This window comes from Odocoileus virginianus, chromosome 4 (assembly GCF_023699985.2).
Source record: "Odocoileus virginianus isolate 20LAN1187 ecotype Illinois chromosome 4, Ovbor_1.2, whole genome shotgun sequence".
Lineage (NCBI taxonomy): Eukaryota > Metazoa > Chordata > Mammalia > Artiodactyla > Cervidae > Odocoileus > Odocoileus virginianus.
In genome coordinates, this window is record NC_069677.1 from 10,720,759 (window position 1) to 10,743,430 (window position 22,672).

General features: G+C 42.5%; 1 protein-coding gene across 4 annotated transcripts in view; it reads right to left on the minus strand.

Annotated features, from left to right (window-relative positions):
* Positions 1-22,672, minus strand: part of MYLK (myosin light chain kinase) — a 282,381-nt gene that overhangs the window by 137,283 nt on the left and 122,426 nt on the right. For all 4 annotated transcript variants that reach the window (XM_070466095.1, XM_070466096.1, XM_070466094.1 and 1 more), the window contains one exon: positions 4,320-4,527. In XM_070466095.1, the coding sequence (XP_070322196.1) occupies positions 4,320-4,527 (208 nt within the window). The remainder of the gene's footprint in view (positions 1-4,319; positions 4,528-22,672) is intronic.

The window sequence follows — 22,672 nt, forward strand, 5'->3', positions numbered from 1 at the left end:
TCTCCATGTAAGACCTGTTTATCCCTATTCACATGGGAGTTTCTAGAGCTCTGCTGTCTGGTATGGTAGCCATTAGCCACCAGTCATTACTGAGTTCTTGAAACACAGCTGGTTTAAATTAAGATGTGCTACTATGTAAAATATGTTGCAAATATTAAAGAACATAAAATATCTTAGGAATAATTTTCATAGTGATTATATTTTGAAATGATAATTGAATATATCATTGTATTAAGTAAATATTGAATATATTGTATTAAGTAAAATATTTTATCAAAATTGATTTCAACTTAAAAAATGTGGCTACTAGAAAATGTAAGATTACACATGTGGCTCACATTATATGTGTGCTAAGTCTTGTCCCATTCTTTGTGACCCAATAAACTGTAGACCGCCAGGCTCCTCTGTCCATGGGATATCCCCAGTATTATATAGTTGACCCTTTAACAACTTGGGGATTAGGGGTGCCCATCCTCCCCACAGTGGAAAATCTGTGTATAACTTATAGTCAGCCCTCCATACACATGTAGTTTCTATGTATCTGCAGTTCTACATTGCAGATTTAACCAATCTCAGATCATGTAGTAATGTAGTATTTACTACTGAAAAAAATCCCTGTATAAGTGGACCTGCAAGGTTCAAACCTGTACTGTTCAAGGATCAACTGTATTTTTCTGGACAATGTGGGGCTAGAGAACAGGCCATGGTCCCTCCATTAGAGAGAAGCTCCCAAGGGGGCAGGCATCACATCTCTCCCTTGCTCTATACCAAGCTCTGTGACCAGCTCTCTGGAGGTGGGTGAGCGTCAGGGCTGGCTACACAGACCCTTTCCAGGGTTCAGCCTAGGGTTTAATTCCACTGCACAAGGTCATGAATGGTCCTGTCATTAAGATGCTTGCCCTCATGAGGGATACTGCATGTTTCTTGGCCCTGGTTGCTGAAAGAAATCACAGGAGAAAGCTTTCTCTTCCACTCTTCATGCAAGGATTTCCCCTCTGTGAGTAGTTCTTAGGATGTTAATACCAGGTTTGAATCACAAAGCTACCATTTACTGAGTGCCTGCTATTTGACAGTTCTGTGCTGATCCTTACACAGTCCATGGGGCAGCCATTAGCATTTGTTTCTGGGAAAGGAAATAAGGTTCAAAAGGTTAATTTCTACATAGTTAGAAGTTAGTGGAGGTAAAATCCAAGACCATTGGATAACACTGCCAGCTAAACTTTATCATTAGGGGGTTCAAAAGGCTCCACATATGAATCATACTCTTAATTCCAGAAACTGCTCTTTCTAAATAAGCATAAGGAAAAAGCACAGTACATAAAGCTGTTGAGAAGCAGGGGGCGCTGCTGGATTCCCTTTGGGCTAGCATGGCATCATTGACAATTTATCTATGGCATAAGGGGCCAGAGAGGATTCTTACAGGCCTGTGGTCTATGGGGTGGTCCCAAACCACACATGGGCCGAAACTGGCCTTTGATGTAGAAGCAAAAGGGAATACAGGGCCATTCACATTTAAAGGGGCTGTGGCCTTTAGGTTATTCTCTATCTCCTAGTGTTAAAAGGAATAAAACATCTTCAATGGTCTCCCCGAATTAAAGCCAAAGGGGAGGGGGCAGGGTTGAGAGCCTTAGAGTTTTCCCATTCTGTTAACAGCTCTCCTGCCTGCTTTCCTTTCCCCTCCTCAAGTACCACGACCTAATAAAACTTTTCCTGCTTAGTTGAGACATCACATCTAATGTCCTCACTGATGGGAATTAAAAGAAAAAAAAAAGGTTTCATGTGACCTGGGTTGTATATAGCTCCCCAGGTGGTGCTAGTGGTAAAGAATCCACTTGCCAGTGCAGGAGACTCAAGAGACATGGGTTCGATCCCTGAGTCAGGAAGATTCCCCTGGAGAAGGAAATGGTAACCCACTCCAGTATTCTTGCCTGGAAAATCCCATGGACAGAGGAGCCTGGTAGTCTACAGTCCATGGGGCTGCAAAAGAGTCAGATATGACTGAGCACACATTATACTCCTACCAACTCTATTCCTTTAAAATGGATCATAGAAAACAAGGACTAGTCAGGCTGTAGAGACCAGAGAATTCAAATCCTTTATTCTGCAGAAACAGAGATATGGAATTTAAAGTCACACATTTACTGGCAAAAGTTGGGACCAGAACCTTGGACCTCTGATTCCTCATTTCCCCGGTTCCAAATAGAAAATCAGAAAAGGGATATTTTAAACATTTCTGTGCCCCCACCCAAATTCATATATTGAAACCCTAATCCCCCCAACCCTCACCCCATGTGGCTGTATTTGGAGACAGGGCCTTTGAAGACATGACAAAGGTTCAATGAGGTCAAAAGGGTGTGGCCCTAATCCAAGAGCACTTCCCAAGTGGTGCCATGGTAAAGAATCCACCTGCCAATGGAGGAGACGCAAGAGCCAAGGGTTCTATCCCTGGGTCAGGAAGATCCCCTGGAGTAGGAAATGGTAACCCACTCCAGTAAATTCCACAAGCAGAGGAGCCCGGAGGACTACAGTCTGTGAGGTTGCAAAGAACTGGACAGGACTGAGCGACTAACACATACACACCTAATCCAGTAAGGCTGGTGCCCTTATAAGAAGATCAAGAGACACCAGAGTTATCTCTGCCATGAGAGAACACAGCAGAAAGGTGGCTAGTCAGAAACAGAGCCTTCACCAGGAATCAAATCCTGCTGGACCCTGAGCTTGAACTTCCAGCTGCCAAAACTGTGAGAAAATTAATTTCTGTTATTTAAGGCATGCAGTCTGTGGTATTTTGTTATGGCAGCCTGGGCTGAGTAACACAAGAGGATAAAGTAATTTTTATCTGTGGGCCTCAACTCAAGTTTGGGCATGAAAGGTGCATAATGTAGGGGAAAACACAGGACCAGAACTGACCAAGATAGGGGCCATTCAGAGACTGACTAGGGACCACTTTCCACATGGAATACCCCAGCCCACAGGTACTAGAAGGCCATTAAAAAAAGAATGAGTCAATTAGTTGAAGAATTTGGGGAAAGCATCCAAACTATGCATATCCTGTTCTGTGAAACAGCCTGTGTGTCCTTTCATGATGCAAGCAAACAGGAAAAACATTGGCCTGGGTACACCTCAACCCCTTCTGAAACCTTCTCTGGCACACAGTATCCCTTGAAATCAAGGTTGGGAGGACTGTTTCCTGAGAGGAGAAAATGAGTCTGACCCTCTGGTCTATAAGCCCTCGGGAAGGGTGGAGGGACACTTGTTATACTTCTAAGGGTCTGATGAACGCCCACGTCCTTTAAGATGTCAGGCCATTAAGCAGAAGCCAGTGGCCTGAACTGGAAATGTTCTCACTGGTGGAGTGTCTTTAGCATGTGAGAGATATACCAGCCACAAAGGAATAGTTTTACTTACGGTCAAATGTTTTCCTGGAACTTTTGAAGTTAATAAAACTTTTTAAGTACAAAGGAAATAAAACAACAGCAAAATAATCAGTGTTAACAAGCTGGTATGTTTATCTCCTATATATTTTTTTGAGTTTTACAAAGCTTTTTATGACAGGCATGTATTACTTTATAATGATGATAAAAACATTGTTCATTCTCTAAATAGTTCAGTATCACATGCTAGGAAGTTTTCTTGATGCTGGAGATACAGCAGTAAACAAGATAAAAATCCCTCTTCTAGAACTTCCAGTTAGGGGGTATTTGGATGGAGGAGTAAAATAGGAGACAGTGATGGCCCTGGAAGGAGAAGTTGGGGTGGAGTGAGAGGATGGAGAGCCCTGGGGATGAAGCATCAGAGAGGGTTCTCCAAGGAGGGGACGTCTGAGCAGAGATCTGAAGTAAGTGAGGGGCCAAGTCAGGGGCAGGGCTGTGGAAAGAGCTCTTCTTTACACAGGGAACAGCAGGCGAAGGCCCTGAGGTTTTGCTCAGGGACAAGCAGAGGGCCAGTGTGACCACAGTGGAGCTAGCAGCGACCACAGTAGAGGAGCGGAAGGAAATGGGTCTGGAAAGCCAGGCAGGAGTGCACTGGGCCTCGTAAGGCCATGATGAGGAGTCCATCCAGTCTGTCTCAGTGTGAGGGGAAGCAAAGGGAAGGCTGAAGCCAGGGAGTGAGGTGATGTGTAGCCCGACACTGTCTTCTGGATGCCTCCCTTGTTCCAGGGACCACATTTCCCCGATAAGGTGAGAAGGTCCTGAGTTCAGGGATATGGGAATGTTTTCTCTGGGTTCCTCTCCCAAGAGAGGACTAAAGCAGGAGCTGCAGGCCATAGGAAACTGATGGCTTATCTCTCTCCAGGGTTTTCACTTCCTGGGACTCACCTTCTACCGTCAACTCCACCGTCACCTGGCGGGCACCACTGCCATTGGTGGCTTCACAGGTGTACTTTCCCTTGTCCTCGTCAAGCACAGCATGAATCAAAAGGCTGAAAGTCCCCCGGGTACCACAGTCCAGCAGGAAGCGGCCCCCACTGGTGATGGGTTGTCCGTTTCTGTGCCATGTCACTTGGGGCTCTGGGTAGCCCCGGACCTTCAAGGAAAAGAAGAAAGGGTGAGAGCTTGTATATAAGGAGTACTTCCTATGTATCAAGTATTGTTCTGGGTACATTACATGTGTTAATTCATATAATCCTCATAAGCAGCATGTGAAACAAATACTACTTTCATCTCCATTTTAGAGATGAGGAAATTGAGATGCAGAGTTTTGGTAGATTTCTTGAGGCCTTGAAGATAGAAAGTGGCCAAGTCAGGCATCCTGGCTTCAGAGCCCACCACACAGATGTCTCTCAAGCCTGGTTGCATGATTAGAATCACTGGGGGAGATTCAAAGCAAATACTAGTGCCCAGGTCCAACCTTGGACCAATTAAATCAGAACCCCAGGGGTGGGGACTGAACATGGGGATTCTAGACCAATGTTTCCCACTCTAACAAGCAACAGATACTTCTTAAAAAATGCAGATTCTACTTCTATAGTTCTGGGGTGGGCCTGAGATTCTGCCATTCAGATAAGCTCTCAGATGCTGCTGAGGCTGCTGGACCCTAGAACTCACCTTGGGTAGCAAGGTTCTAGATCTGAGCTGCCCAGTACGGCGGCCACTAGCCACACATGGTGACCAGGTTCTTGAAACGTGGCTGATCCTGAGTCACACCATAAGATTAAGTGTAAATTACACAAGGGGCTTTGAAGAGTTACTATGAAAAGAGAATGTAAAATGCCTCAATAATTTAGAAACACTGATTACATATTGAAAAGATAGTAACTTTGATATATTGGGTTAAATAAAATATATTGTTAGAACTAATTTCACTTGTTTCTTTTTAGTGTTTTAACGTGACTACTAGGAAAGGTACACCTACATATGTGCCTTGCTTGATGTGTCTATCAGGCAGTGCTACCCAAGACCACTCTCTCTACGAATTGCTAGCAGCTAACATTTTCTGAGTGCTAAGTGTTAAGCACTTTTCTAAATGCTTAACATATGTGAGCCTCATAGCAACTTGTTCAGAGAGAAGATGTTTCCCCAATGAGGGGGAAATGCAGGGAGAGATAAGTTCCAAGAAAAGAAATCACTTTGAGTTTCAGAGAAAGTTCTCCAAGGGCCCTTAAACTCAAGAAACTCAATCAACCCTTCAGAATGGATTCCTCTTCAGAGGAGCAGGGCTCAGACTGGCCCATCAGTGCAAAGCCTGGGACCCTGAATTTGGGCATTTTAGCACTGGAAATGCACAGAAGACATCATAGAACCCTCCTGAGAAAGAAACTGTTGGTGTTGCAAATAGGCGACAGCAGCAGCTTTTACATACATGTCCACTTCCAAGATAAGAGAGCACGTACAGATGCAGCAAAACCAAATTCACTGGATAACCCCAAACTGCATTTACAAAGAAAGCCTTCAGTGACTGGCAACTGTAATTTTCATCACAGGCCTCAGCGAGGTCAGAGAGGATGCTTTATCAGCACGTGGGAGAAAGGGGAGGGTAGGTGGCTGTGCACTCACACCTGGACCATTGCGGCCTTGCCAAGCACACATGTCCTATCTCAGGGTGATGGGTCTGCAGGGGACCACATGCATATTATAATGTCTATTGTGACATGAAACAAAAAGAGATCGCCTCTGGGTTGCTCCTCTTTTCCTTTCACTTAACTATCATTTTCTGATATTCTTGCAAATAACACCCTTGATCTTTGTAAAACAGAAAAAAATTTAAATGAAAATATGTGTTCCTTTCATATTAGTATGTCTGTATAATGAATACATGACTTCCCCAGTGGCTCAGTGATAAGGAAGCTGCCTGCATTGAGGAGTCACAGAAGATGCAGGTCTGATTCCTGGGTCAGGAAGATACCCTGGAGTAGGGCATGGCACTCACTCCAGTATTCTTGCCTGGGAAATCCCATGGACAGATGAGCCGGGTGGGCTACAGCCCATGGGGTCACAAAGAGTCAGACATGACAGAAGCAACTTAACACACATGCACATAATAAATGTATAGCACAACCATTTAATAATTTGTGGAGCCCCTCAAGGTACCTAAATCTAGAACTGGAATTAAAAGTGGTACACAAATAAACATTATGCATGTCTGAAGGTGGCAGATGCCACATATCCATATAAAAAACATGTCATCTTGTGGTACACTCTTGGCACAAAACTTCATGCCAAGGAATATCAGACAATCACTCTAGTAACGCATTCTTTTTCTCTGTGAAGCTTATCTTCAGGAAACAGCTAAGGAAAGAAACTGTCCTACAGAAGGAAGCCCCATGGGAGTCTGGTCTTACAGTGAATTTGTGCATCATCATTCTTTCCTACACCTTGTTAGGCAGGGCCATTCTCACCTCCAGAAAATGATCAGGTAACCTTCTGTCAGTGTCCGAGAAAGGGATGCAGGGCCCTGGGACGGGGCTGGGGGGCTGGGGGAGTGATGAATCATTAACTTCACCAAATGCATCCTTAGCATTCCATGAGCAAGTGCTCTGGCCCCCTGCAGCGGTGCCAGCTCTGAGGCCATCAGGGCTGGAGGCATCAATGATTAACTGGGGACATTGCAAGTGCTCCAGACCTTGAGGACACAGATCCCTATTTCCCTTTCTATTTTCCTCTCATTTTCTACATGCATAGACATTCCCCTCTACCCCACACTACCAAATCCACCTCTGCAGTGCCCTTATATATTAAAGTAAGTATCCAAGGATTTTTTAAAAAACGCTGAAACTAGTGCCACTTAGAAAACTGCAGTTTGCAATGGACTTTTGTACACCCTGCATCTGAAGCAAAAGCAGGAATTTCTATGACCTTTTTCTGTTCCAAGGTCTGAATGATCCGCAGCTCCAATTCTTATCCTCCCTATATGGAAAAACTTGCTCAGTCACTACCTAACCTTACCTAAAAATTACTCAACTTCAAGTAAACTCATTTTTATTGTCTTCCTACTATCTTGGGCTCCTAGGTGGGGAAAGAAGAGAAACTTAGACTCACATTCTTGGGTGTGTGACAACAGCCCTGCCCTCCCTTGATGTCTTATCTGCCTTCATCACGGGCCTTCTGCCAAGAAGCCACAGCTGGGACTTTTACAGCCCAGTCAAAACTGCAATAAAAACCCAGTGATACTTTAGTTTTCAGAGTCTTTCACATAGAGAATCTTATTTGATTCTTTTTTTTTTCCATTTATTTTTATTAGTTGGAGGCTAATTACTTTACAATATTGTAGTGGTTTTTGTCATACATTGACATGAATCAGCCATGGATTTACATGTATTCCCCATCCCGATCCCCCCTCCCACCTCCCTCTCTACCTGATCCCTCTGGGTCTTCCCAGTGCACCAGGCCCGAGCACTTGTCTCATGCATCCAACCTGGGCTGTTAATCTTTTTCACCCTAGATAATATATATGTTTCGATGCTGTTCTCTTGAAACATCCCACCCTCGCCTTCTCCCACAGAGTCCAAAAGTCTGTTCTGTACATCTGTGTCTCTTTTTCTGTTTTGCATATAGGGTTATCATTATCATCTTTCTAAATTCCATATATATGTGTTAGTATACTGTAATGGTCTTTATCTTTCTGGCTTACTTCACTCTGTATAATGGGCTTCAGTTTCATCCATCTCATTAGAACTGATTCAAATGAATTCTTTTTAATGGCTGAGTAATATTCTATGGTGTATATGTACCACAGCCTCCTTATCCATTCGTCTGTTGATGGGCATCTAGGTTGCTTCCATGTCCTGGCTATTATAAACAGTGCTGCGATGAAAATTAGGGTGCACGTGTCTCTTTCAGATCTGGTTTCCTCAGTGTGTATGCCCAGAAGTGGGATTGCTGGGTCATATGGCAGTTCTATTTCCAGTTTTTTAAGAAATCTCCACACTGTTCTCCATAGCGGCTGTACTAGTTTGCATTCCCACCAACAGTGTAAGAGGGTTCCCTTTTCTCCACACCCTCTCCAGCATTTATTGCTTGTAGACTTTTGGATAGCAGCCATCCTGACTGGGGTGTAATGATACCTCATTGTGGTTTTGATTTGCATTTCTCTGATAATGAGTGATGTTGAGCATCTTTTCATGTGTTTGTTAGCCATCTGTATGTCTTCTTTGGAGAAACGTCTGTTTAGTTCTTTGGCCCATTTTTTGATTGGGTCATTTATTTTTCTGGAGTTGAGCTTCAGGAGTTGCTTGTATATTTTTGAGATTAATCCTTCGTCTGTTGCTTCATTTGCTATTATTTTCTCCCAATCTGAGGGCTGTCTTTTCACCTTGCTTATAGTTTCCTTTGTTGTGCAAAAGCTTTTAAGTTTCATTAGGTCCCATTTGTTTATTTTTGCTTTTATTTCCAATAATCTGGGACGTGGGTCATAGAGGATCCTGCTGTGATTTATGTCGGAGAGTGTTTTGCCTATGTTCTCCTCTAGGAGTTTTATAGTTTCTGGCCTTACATTTAGATCTTTAATCCATTTTGAGTTTATTTTTGTGTATGGTGTTAGAAAGTGTTCTAGTTTCATTCTTCTACAAGTGGTTGACCAGTTTTCCCAGCACCACTTTGTTAAAGAGGTTGTCTTTTTTCCATTGTATATTTTTGCCTCCTTTGTCAAAGATAAGGTGTCCATAGGCTCGTGGATTTATCTCTGGGCTTTCTATTCTGTTCCATTGATCTATATTTCTGTCTTTTTGCCAGTACCATACTGTCTTGATGACTGTGGCTTTGTAGTATAGTCTGAAGCCAGGCAGGTTGATTCCTCCAGTTCCATTCTTCTTTCTCAAGATTACTTTGGCTATTCAAGGTTTTTTGTATTTCCATACAAATTGTGAAATTATTTGTTCTAGTTCTGTGAAAAATACCGTTGGTAGCTTGATAGGGATTGCATTGAATCTATAGATTGCTTTGGGTAGAATAGCCATTTTGACAATATTGATTCTTCCAATCCATGAACACGGTATGTTTCTCCATCTGTTTGTGTCCCCTTTGATTTCTTTCATCAGTGTTTTATAGTTTTCTATATATAGGTCTTTCGTTTCTTTAGGTAGATATACTCCTAAGTATTTTATTCTTTTTGTTGCAATGGTGAATGGTATTGTTTCCTTAATTTCTCTTTCTGTTTTCTCATTGTTAGTGTATAGGAATGCAAGGGATTTCTGTGTGTTAATTTTATATCCTGCAACTTTACTATATTCGTTGATTAGCTCTAGTAATTTTCTGGTAGAGTCTTTAGGGTTTTCTATGTAGAGGATCATGTCATCTGCAAATAGCGAGAGTTTCACTTCTTCTTTTCCTATCTGGATTCCTTCTATTTCTTTTTCTGCTCTGATTGCTGTGGCCAAAACTTCCAAAACTATGTTGAATAGTAGTGGTGAGAGTGGGCATCCTTGTCTTGTTCCTGATTTTAGGGGAATGCTTTCAATTTTTCACCATTGAGGGTAATGCTTGCTGTGGGTTTGTCATATATAGCTTTTATAATGTTGAGGTATGTTCCTTCTATTCCTGCTTTCTGGAGAGTTTTTATCATAAATGGATGTTGAACTTTGTCAAAGGCTTTTTCTGCATCTATTGATATAATCATATGGTTTTTATCTTTCAATTTGTTAATGTGGTGTATTACATTGATTTGCAGATATTAAAGAATCCTTGCATTCCTGGGATAAAGCCCACTTGGTCATGATGTATGATTTTTTTAATATGTTGTTGGATTCTGTTTGCTAGAATTTTGTTAAGGGTTTTTGCGTCTATGTTCATCAGTGATATTGGCCTGTAGTTTTCTTTTTTTTGTGGCATCTTTGTCTGATTTTGGAATTAGGGTGATGGTGCCCTCATAGAATGAGTTTGGAAGTTTACCTTCTTCTGCAATTTTCTGGAAGAGTTTGAGTAAGATAGGTGTTAGCTCTTCTCTAAATTTTTGGTAGAATTCAGCTGTGAAGCCATCTGGTCCTGGGCTTTTGTTTGCTGAAAGATTTCTGATTACAGTTTCGATTTCCTTGCTTGTGATGGGTCTGTTAAGATCTTCTATTTCTTTCTGGTTCAGTTTTGGAAAGTTATACTTTTCTAAGAATTTGTCCATTTCTTCCAAGTTGTCCATTTTATTGGCATAGAGCTGCCGGTAGTAGTCTCTTATGATCCTTTGTATTTCAGTGTTGTCTGTTGTAATCTCTCCATTCTCATTTCTAATTTTGTTAATTTGGTTCTTCTACCTTTGTTTCTTAATGAGTCTCGCTAATGGTTTGTCAAATTTGTTTATTTTTTCAAAGAACCAGTGTTTAGCTTTGTTGATTTTTGCTATGGTCTCTTTAGTTTCTTTTGCATTTATTTCTGCCCTAATTTTTAAGATTTCTTTCCTTCTACTAACCCTGAGGTTCTTAATTTCTTCCTTCTCTAGTTGCTTTAGGTGTAGAGTTAGGTTATTTATGTGACTTTTTTCTTGTTTCTTGAGGTAAGCCTGTAATGCTATGAACCTTCCCTTCAGCACTGCTTTTACAGTGTCCCATAGGTTTTGTGTTGTGTGTTTTCATTTTCATTCATTTCTATGCATATTTTGATTTCTTTTTTGATTTCTTCTATGATTTGTTGGTTATTCAGAAGCATGTTATTTAGCCTCCATATGTTTGAATTTTTAATAATTTTTTTGCTGTAATTGAGATCTAATCTTACTGCACTGTGGTCAGAAAAGATGACTGGAATGATTTCAATTTTTTTGAATTTACCAAGACTAGATTTATGGCCCAGGATGTGATTATTTGATTCTTGCAGTGCTATAATGGAGGTGTCTTGGGAAGCAGAAGCAGAACCTGAGATAAGGATTCAGGAAACCAAGCCCTTAACTGACACTCAGAGCAACTGGGAAGAGGTGTAGCAGCCTGGTGAAGGTGATTTGGGTGGGGTACCAACAGTGTCTGTGACAACATGCAAGGCCAATCATATTATTAAGCCCTAAGAGCTAAGGAAAGAGGCCTGGAGAAGTGAACAATTTGCTATCAATTAAGACCAAGTGGCAGATCTGGGACCACAATTTTGGTCTACCAGTTGAGTAGCTGTCTCTCTGTGCCTTACTGTAAATTTTTGTTTTTGGTAAGATAAATACTATAGAACCCAAAGCACTGATAAATGTTTATCCCTTATAGACCCTAAACCTCCCCTGTGTCAAAACAATATCTGTTCCCCACTTGGGGAAAATGTGAATGGTCATGGCCATGCTAAATGCAAGTCTAGGGCTATTTCCTTGAAGTAACAAAGGACAGTGCCATAGACTAAATGTGTCTCTCTAAATCACTGCAGATGGTGATTGCAGCCATGAAATTAAAAGACGCTTACTCCTTGGAAGGAAAGTTATGACCAACCTAGATAGCATATTAAAAAGCAGAGACATTACTTTGCCAACAAAGGTCCGTCTGGTCAAGGCTATGGTTTTTCCAGTGGTCATGTATGGATGTGAGAGTTGGACTGTGAAGAAAGCTGAGCACAGAAAAATTGATGCTTTTGAGCTGTGGTGCTGGAGAAGACTCTTGAGAGTCCCTTAGACTGCAAGGAGATCCAACCAGTCCATCCTAAAGGAGATCAGTCTTGGGTGTTCTTTGGAAGGACTGATGCTGAAGCTAAAACTCCAATACTTTGGCCACCTCATGTGAAAAGTTGACTCACTGGAAAAGACCCTGATGCTGGGAGGGATTGGGGGAAGGAGGAGAAGGGGACAACAAAGGATGAGATGGCTGGATGGCATCACCGACTCGATGGACATGAGTTTGAGTAGACTCTGGGAGTTGGTGATGGACAGGGAGGCCTGGCGTGCTGCAGTTCATGGGGTTGCAAAGAGTTGGACACGACTGAGTGACTGAACTGAACTGAAAGTTCATGTTGAAATCCTAACACTTAATATGATTATATGAGGAAGTGGGCCCTTTGGAGTGATTAGGTCAGAAGGGTGGGACCCTCATGAATGGGATTAGTGCCCTTACAAAAACTATTCCAGGGAGCTCCCTCACTCCTTTTTACCATGTGAGGACACAGCAAGAAGCTGGCCATCTACGAACCAGGAGCTGGCTCTCCCCAGACACTGAATCTGCTGGTGCCTTGATTTGGACTTTCTAGTCTCCAAAACTGTGAGAAATAAATTTCTGTTGTTTAAACCACCCCATCTATTATATTTCTGTTAAAGCAGAAATAACCCAACAGCCTAAGACAGATAGGTTGGGTGCCATGCATGTGCCCAAGACATCCCTAGGAGAGTCAGCGTGGGACAGAGAAGACAGATGACATAACAGCCAGGCCTGTGTCCTAGGTCTGGCTTGGCTTCCTGACCTCTTCAGGTTGTAATTCCTTCTTATTTTTTTTCAGCGTGAGGAGGTTGATCTTTTTTTTTTTTTTTCATTTATTTTTATTACTTGGAGGCTAATTCCTTCTTTTCATTGATGAGTTCACTGAACAGTTCTTGATGCCTCAGGTCCCTTCTATACCTGAAGTAGTCTGGATTAAATAATGACCCACTTAGCTTCTGGGGGAAGATTCTTTCTTCCCCTTCCAGTCTCCCCTGGCCCAGCCCACAGCCTTAATACTCTCTAATCCTCCATAAAGGAAAACTGAGTGACCACAAGGAGAGATGCCTGTGAATATGAGTAGGCAGCCCTGACTTCTTACCATAATGAGTCTTTGGAAACGGCCCCAAAGAAGGTCATTCTAAGGAGAATCATATTTTTGCCACAGTAACCACATTTAGTTGGAGGTTGTATTCTTAAACAAAAGCTTGGGATCAAATAAATCAAGAGCATATCTGACAACTTATCATAAAAATAAAGATAGAGTCACCATAAACCCTATAATAATTTAAAACAGTAAAACTGTGTTTCAGTTCCATAAAATGTCCCCAAGAGCCTTTATGGCCTCAAAAGACCTTTAAAAGGAGTGGGGGCTTGTTCTGCGTGTGTTGGCTGGTGAGGAGAAAGCTGGGCTGCAGGCGGGCGGCTGCTTGCTGCCATGTCACATCTGTCTGCCATGCTGGGAAGTTTTCCAGAACCTGGTGCTGTTTAGAGATCTACTTAATGACTGAAAGTGAAACATTCTTAAGGGTGTGCGTGCTCAGTCACTTCAGTTGTGTCTGACTCTTTGCGACCCTATGGACTATAGCCTGCCAGGCTCCTCTGTCCATGGGATTATCCAGGAAAGAATGCTGTAGTGGGTTGCCATGCCCTCCTCCAGGGAATCTTTCTGACCCAGGGATCAAGCCTATCTTTTGATTTTTCTCTGACGTGTGTGAAGGGCTTGCAGTCAATTCTGGGTTGCCTGGAACAGGCTACCAGGGTGTAAACCCAGAGCAAAGTGAGCTTCTCTGGCTTCCATACCCCTACAAGACTCAGAGCAACGCATCTGCCTTCTCAGCTTGGTAAGAGGTAGAAAGGGGGGTGATGTTCCTGTTTTTGATGATCTCCTGCACGTCTTTTGTACCTGAGTGGACCTGTCCCTGTTTGCACACTGCCAAGCCACACAGCTGCAGTGCTGAGCTGGGCAAGGCATGAAACTGAAGCTCTGCTCATGATAGGAATGGAGGGAGACCAAAAAGAGAGACACAGAGAAACCAGGATTACACTAAAGCCAGGGTGAAAGGGGACTGCCCAGCAGGACACTGGGGAGTTGGGAAGATACACAAAGAAGATGTGAGCAGTGAGCTGAGAAATCCTTGGGGCTGGGAATAGTAGATGAAGGTGTTGTCCATAAGTATTTGTTTGAATCCTACTGATAACCAAAATCAATGCTGGGAAAGACTGAGCCTGAAGGATGGGAAATTAAGGAAACCTGCTGGACAGACTTCCCCTTCCTCAAGACAGACAAAGCTGATTCTGCAACACAACTGTCTCCATGCTTCCTATGATTGTCAGCCTGCCTGTAGCCCATCACTCTGAACTTCTTGCCCTGTTTCAAGGCATCTTCTTCTACATAAATAAATTCTCCTAGGATAAATGACTAGGACAGAGTTGGTGATTTAAAAACTGAAAATAATAGCAAAGAAGCCAATGATCCTGAGGAATTCATTGAAGATGAATCCTCTGTCCTATCTCCAAGTATAAGCTCATCCAGATAATAAATGGACATGGATGCACAGAAAGAATTAAAATATTAACACCCCCAGCAAATTAGACCACAGAAAATGCCTATGAAACTTATATCATGGATCTATTATGAGAGTGAAGAGTGAAGGGTGAACCACAGGTATGACATGACAGTTTAGGGGCCTGGGTCTGTGTCAGCACCTGGCACCTGGCCCATTGAACAGGCAGGAACTTAACTAAGGCTTTGAATAATCCCATTACCAACAGTCAAAAGCCTTGACTGAACCCACAGAATCTTCAGGAAGAGATCATACCGGCTAAAAGCAGCAATTAGTGAGAGGCTTAAACTGCTGAACCCTCTCTACCCTTACGTCCAAAGTTGTGAAACAGCACGGACTGAAGCAGTTCCATGAAAAACAAAAGCAAAATGCAGAGAAGCACTCTTCACTCCAGCCCGGAGAAGGCCACCTAGGTCTTCAGGAAAGATGCTGGAAGTCTCTCTCTGTGATCAGCCACTCTCACTTCCTGTGGCAAGTTTTCTTTTCCTTTGACCCAGGACACAGACACCCCCATACTCCCACATCTGCCAGACTGAGAACACACTGTTATTCCCACAAAGAGCATGATATAGGTTACAGCTTGGCAGCCTTGGGTTATACCTCAGGCCCTTTTGACTGTTTCAAACAAGAAGTCTGATTTCCTTCTATCTAGCTCAAGCTTATCAATGCATGCAACTTCTTGATTTCCTTTCAATGATACAAGCATTTAAAACTCCGGAACAGTCTAACAAAGAAACAGAATTCTAAATGTAATCAGGAACCTCTGACACTGATGTTTTCCTAGTGCTTCCAAATTCGGGGTTTTCCTATGAAAACAAGTGTTGTTCCAGTTGAGATCCAGTTCCTGTGGGATGGCTGTGGGATTTCAGCCTTACTGGGAACCTCTCTGCACAAAGCCCTGAGTTCTGGCTTTAACTCCCCTAATGAAGACTTCCAAGGAACCAGCGTCTCCAGCTGGTGAGGCTGGCCCAGGAGTTAAGCTCACCCTCCAGTTTCTAATACTGAGCTGAGACATACTCTCAGATGTATTAAAATACTAATAAGAGGTGCAAGGTATCACAGAAGTTTAACAAATTAGTGCTGTGGCTTGGTTTTGTTTGATGTGCTCAGGATCTCCTCCTGCTCACCTTTCCCAGGGTAAGCCCCTCCTTTGAAGATCTGCTCCCTTCCCTTCTACCCACCTCAGGTGAGTCTGGTGGAGAGGCATCAGTAGCTGCCTTCTGGCCAAAGCGCTCAAGCCTCCACAATGAGCCTGATCCAAGTCAGCCAATCAGGACTCTTCCCTGCAATTTTAATTAGAATAAAAAGAGACCAAACTGTCTCTTCACAGAGATCCTAAGCTGGGAAGATGTAAGCCTGAAGCTACCTGTAGGCAGCCATCCCCACCCCCCATTCCCACCTATGTTTCCTTGCCTCCACCTAAGAGAAGCAAGCCATGTACACAGTAAGACATCACATACACAGTGAAGAAGGAAGGAGATGGACACGTGGCAGGCCGAGCTGTGGTGGACTGAGGATCCACTCGGTCATATGAGACAATACCTGTCTTTCATTTAACCCATGCACTTGGTTTCTGTCACTTGCAAACAAAAGTCCTAATTCAGGAAGGTGTATGGCATCTGGAATCAGACAGAGCCATGTGTGGGTGCTGGCGGTAGCAGTCACCAGTTGCCTGACCTTGGGCAAGTTACTTAACTTACTTGGCCCTCAGTTTATACAACTGTAAAATGGAACTATATCAGTATCTATTTCCATGGATAAGTTTATGATCAAATGAGAAATCACATGTACAACAGTACGTCAAGAAATTCAAAAGGTTAGGTCCTCTGTCTCTTCTCTCTGAGGTCAGTGATTCCTTGTAATAAGGTACCTTAGCATCCATTCAGCTCAAAGCTTCGACAGCATGAAACTACTTCTGCCTAAAGAAATACCAGTACTTGTGAACTTCTGGGCTTGCTGAGCCTCCTCTTACACAACTCGGATTCTTATAGACAACTTCAAGGTGTCACACTCTTAATTAGATAAAAACCTAACATTTTAACTGAGAACACCTTTTGCCTTAGTGGAACTGGCTTATTATTTTTATTTGAAGGGTAAACCCCTTTTGAAAAGTGATTGCTGATTTTATGTAATATCAAAAAACACATTTTAAAACAAATATCCCATCTGTAGTTTTGCCTGTACCATCATCCCACTCCTATAATATTATGTAAAACTTCAAGACAGAGACCATCCCCTTGGTTTCTGCCTCACTGACTAATGCAGCCTTGGAATTTCAAGGGCATGGGCAAGTTTCGCAAAGGAAATAAATCTGGGGTAATAAATCTGGAGTTTCTGGCCCATCATAGTTGGATCTGGAGAGAGAGAGACATACTTTGCTGGCAGAAGAGATGGAGCAGGGGGCTCCTCCCAAACAACACACAGACCACTTGGCAGCGGCTTCTGATCCTCAAACAGTGGAGCCCAGACACCACGAGACTCAAAAATCCACAAGACTTGACCCGGCCACAGATTGTCCTGAGAAGGTCCCGTCCTCTGAGGACTCTCTGAAAATATGAGGCATTTCTATTTAAAAGCAAAGGTGGGCAAAAGTGACCAGAGGGTCCCAGTCACTGAGAACATCTCAGCTTGGCTTCCTCACCTTAACTGTTTCTCCTGGCGGCTGCTGACCACCTGCTCCACACGCACGCATGTCACCACACAAAGCCTGCATTCTGCTTGGCTCTCCCAGGTGGCAGGCTGTGAGGGAGCCGGGTGAGCAGGTAGAGCTTGGATGGCAGGGCCTCTTGGGCTGCCTGCATCAACATGGTCAGGAGAGTGCCTCTGTGATGCTGTCAAAAATATCTGCACCAGGGGCAGACAGCAGCAGTGTGAGTTTGCTTCTTAAATAGCAGAATGTCCTCCCCAGACCTCACTGCCCAAAGGCACCCTCATCTGCATAGAGAATCATGCCAGATAAGGAATCAAAAGTTGTTTCCTAAGCAGTGTCAGTGTCTGGCTGCCCACCAGGCTGAAAAACATAACCCAACATGCTTTCCTAAAATGCTTTCACTCTTACTAAGACACGCATGTGGTCAAAATGTCAATAAGTAAGTCATTAAAAAAAAAAAAGCAGATCTCTGCTCTACCCCTCCCACCCCCAATTTCCACTTCCTTCAGGAAATCATCTTCAACTCTTTTAGCCATTCCTTCTCTTTTCTTCCCCAGTGTTTAAAGTAACAACCTTAAACAACTATTTTATTCTTTCAAATTTTAGACATTATGTCTTAACTTCTCTATATGAAACATAAGCTTTTAGCTCTCAACCTTCCCATAAGCTCTTCCCCTACCCCCAGTAACTAATGACAATTTTTATTATGCCAGTGTGTTAGTGTTTGCTTTATTTTAGTTTCGCTCACTGCCAAGCTACATAATATATTACAATTATTAATAGATTTTTTTTTTCCTGGAGTTAATACTTGCCATACTTTTGGTTTGATTGGTTTTTTAAAGAATACAACTTCTCAAGAGAACTATAAACTTCATCTCAGTCAGTTCAGTTCAGTCGCTTAGTCGTGTCCAACTCTTTGTGACCCCATGGACTGCAGTACGCCAGGCTCACCAACTCCCGGACTCTACCCAAACTCATGTCCACTGAGTTAGTGATGCCATCCAACCATCTCATCCTCTGTAATCCCCTTCTCCTCCTGCCTTCAATCTTTCCCAGCATCAGGGTCTTTTCAAATGAGTCAGTTCTTCACATCAGGTGGCCAAAATATTGGAGGTTCAGCTTCAACATCAGCCCTTCCAATGAACACTCAGGACCGATCTCCTTTAGGATGGACTGGTTGGATCTCCTTGCAGTCCAAGGGACTCTCAAGAGTCCTCTCCAACACTACACTTCAAAAGCATCAATTCTTCGGCACTCAGCTTTCTTTATAGTCCCACTCTCACATCCATACATGACCACTGGAAAAACCATAGCCTTGACTAGACAGACCTTTGTTGGCAAAGTAATGTCTCTGCTTTTTAATATGCTGTCTAGGTTGGTCATAACTTTCCTTCCAAGGAGGAAGCGTCATCTCAGCAATGGTCAAATGTATTGGTGGCTTTTATTTTTTCCTCCATTGGAGATATCTCTCCTGGAACATTCTGTTGCTGTTCAAATCTGAACTCAATGCTATCTAGGCCTGGTGCATAGTGCTCTGGGGACTTTCCTTCACCATCCTCTTGGATGCCACCACTTTGATTGAACATGTCCTCCTCCAGTAGCTTCTTATGAACAAATGCAAGGAAGATTAAATCTTTAAGTTTCCAAAAGTCATTTCCAAAAGTGTCAATACTCTACTTTATACTCAACTGGCAGTTTATCTAGGAAAGAAATTATAGTGGAAAATCTTCTTTCAGAATTTTGAAGGTATTGCTTCATGGCATTTGAAGTCACTGATTCTGGCATCCAGTGTCGCTACAAGAGGTATAATGCCATGCTGATCCTTCCTCTATGATCCAGTCTATGTGTGTGGATTTTTTCCATTCAGAGCTTCTGGAATCTTCTCTTTATCCCTGACAGTCTAGAATTCCATGATGATGTGCTTTGTTGTAAGTCTCTGTTTACTCATTGTATTGGATCCTTGGTAATACATTTTCTCATTGTAGATAATGCATATCTTTCAATTTTGAGGAATTTTTGTGTTTTGATTGATGATATTCTTTGCAACCAAAGATGGAGAAGTGCTATACAGCAGCAAAAACAAAACCAGGAGCGGACTGTGGCTCGGATCATGAACTCCTTATTGCCAAATTCAGACTTAAATTGAAGAAAGTGGGGAAAACCACTAGACCATTCAGGTATGACCTAAATCAAATCCCTTATGATTATACAGTGGAAGTGAGAAATAGATTTAAGGGACTAGATCTGATACACAGAGTGCCTGATGAACTGTGGATGGAGGTTCGTGACATTGTACAGGAAACAGGGATCAAAACCATCCCCAAGAAAAAAAATGCAAAAAAGCAAAATGGCTGTCTGAGGAGGACTTACAAATAGCTGTGAAAAGAAGAGAAGTGAAAAGCAAAGGAGAAAAGGAAAGATATACCCATTTGAATGCAGAGTTCCAAAGAATAGCAAGGAGAGATAAGAAAGCCTTCCTCAGTGATCAATGCAAAGACATAGAGGAAAACCATAGAATGGGAAAGACTAGAGATCTCTTCAAGAAAATTAGAGAAACCAAGGGAACATTTCATGGAAAGATGGGCTTAATAAAGGACAGAAATGGTATGGACCTAACAGAAGCAAAAGATACTAAGAAGCAGTGGCAAGATTACACAGAAAAACCGTACAAAAGAGATCTTCACGACCCAGATAATCATGATGGTGTGATCACTCACCTAGAGCCAGATATCCTGGAATGTGAAGTCAAGTGGGCCTTAGGAAGTATTATTACGAACAAAGCTAGTGGAGGTGATGGAATTCCAGTTGAGCTATTTCAAATCATAAAAGATGATGCTATGAAAATGATTCACTCAACATGTCAGCAAATTTTGAAAACTCGGCAGGGGCCACAGGATTGGAAAAGGTCAGCTTTCATTCCAATCTCAAAGAAAGGCAATCCCAAAGAATGCTCAAACTACCTCACAATTGCACTCATCTCACACGCTATTAAAGTAATGCTCAAAATTCTCCAAGCCAGGCTTCAACAATACATGAACTGTGAACTTCCAGATGTTCAAGCTGGATTTAGAAAAGGCAGAGGAACCAGAGATCAAATTGCCAACATCTGCTGGATCACTGAGAAAGCAAGAGAGTTCCAGAAAAACATCTATTTCTGCTCTATTGACTATGCCAAAGCCTTTAACTGTGTGGCTCACAATAAACTGTGGAAAATCCTGAAAGAGATGGGAATACCAGACCACCTGACCTGCCTCTTGAGAAACCTATATGCAGTTAGAACTGGACATGGAACAACAGACTGGTTCCAAATAGGAAAAGGAGTACATCAAGGCTGTATATTGTCACCCTGCTAATTTAACTTATATGCAGAGTACATCATGAGAAACGCTAGGCTGGAGGAAACACAAGCTGGAATCAAGATTGCTGGGAGAAATATCAATGACCTCAGATAGGCAGATGACACCACCCTTATGGCAGAAAGCGAAGAAGAACTAAAGAGCCTCTTGATGAAATTGAAAGAGAGAGTGAAAATGTTGGCTTAAAGCTCAACATTCAGAAAACTAATCATGGCATCTGGTCCCATCACTTCATGGCAAATAGATGGGGAAACAGTGGAAACAGTGTCAGACTATTTTTTTGTGCTCCAAAATCACTGTAGATGGTGACTACATGAAATTAAAAGATGCCTTCTCCTTGGAAGGAAAGTTATGACCAGACTAGACAGTATATTAAAAAGCAGAAATTTTACTTTGTCAACAAAGGTCCATCTAGTCCAGGCTATGGTTTTTCCAGTAGTCATGTATAGACGTGAGAACTGGACTATAAAGAAAGCTGAGCACCGAAGAATTGATGCTTTTGAACTGTGGTGTTGGAGAAGACTTTTAAGAGTCCCTTGGATTGCAAGGAGATCCAACCAGTCCATCCTAAAGGAGATCAGTCCTGAGTGTTCATTGGAAGGACTGATGTTGAAACTGAGACTCCAGTACTTTGGCCACCTGATGTGAAGAGCTGACTCATTTGAAAAGACTCTGATGCTGGGAAAGATTGAGGGCAGGAGGAGAAGGGGACGACAGAGGATGAGATGGTTGGATGGCATCACTAACTCAGTGGACATGAGTCTGGGTAAACTCCAGGATCTGGTGATGGACAGGGAAGCCTGGTGTGCTGCAGTTCATCGGGTCGCAAAGAGTTGGACACGACTGAGTGACTGAACTGAACTGAGGAGACTTCAACTTTATCATCAAACCAATCTATTGAAGTTATTATTTTGGCTATCATTAATTTCAAAAAAATCTTCTTTTTTGGGTTTTTCAAGACAGCATTGAGGGCACTTCTCTGGTGGCCCAGTGGTTAAGAATCTGCCTGCAATGCAGGGGACACAGGTTCAATCCTGGGTCAGGGAATTCAGATCCCACGTACCTCAGAGTAACTAAGCCCATGTGCCACAAATACTGAGCCCTCATGCCACAACTAGACAGTCCATGCCCTGAGTGAAAGATCTCTCATGATGCAGCTAAGACCCGATGCAGCCAAATATATAAACAAATTTTTTTTTTAAAAAACCGCACTGAATAATCTCTTCCTGTTTAATGAAAGCAACATCTTATCTCTGAGGTAAGACAAAATTTCTTCAACATTTTCTATAGTCTGTTCCTACTTGGTTTCTTTTTTTATTTTTTATTTTTGTCTTTTTAATAACAGAGGCTTCCGTGGAATAGCTAATGATCCTTCACTGACTTTTCACATATATGAGTAAAGAAATTAAAAGCTTCATGCAAGTGGGGCCTTGTCGGATCTCCCAGTAGAGTGAATGGGTAAAAATGCTCAACTATCAATATCTATGGATCTTGTCTCTTGAGATGATCAGGTTCCACAGAGAGGAACTTCTGATTCCCTGCTGAGAGGGTGGTAGTCTGGACACAGTAATTAGGTTTGTCTACCAGCATTTGGGAGTTTGACTGAGGAAAGGCCATGAGGGGAGTCATTTCAATACACTGATTTCTAATTAGCCCCTCTCCCTTTTGAGTACAACACCCCATCCTGCCTGCAGCTGTACCTTATGCCCAGGAGTTGAGAGTTGGTTAAGTTCAGTCTCTCTTCAGATAAACTTTGATCTTTCAGTCAAGAGAGGAGCAGTGGCCTGGCACATGGAGTATAGGAGGGGATTTGAGACCCTAACTGCTTGTTATTACATTTTTAACCATCCTCCAATTTTCAGCTTCAGTCCACAAGCCAGACTTTCAAAGTTTATGATGCCACCAATTTCTCAGCCTTTATAGAAACTGTTTTGGCACAAGCAGGCTTACTTTTTTTTTTAATCAGACATGGGTATAGCACAACACAGAAGCTAAAACCCAAGTCACCCAATCATCTATTCATTTTCCATCATCCACCAATTTGTTGACATGGCTCATCTGCTACTCATCTGTTGTCTCTCTCTCA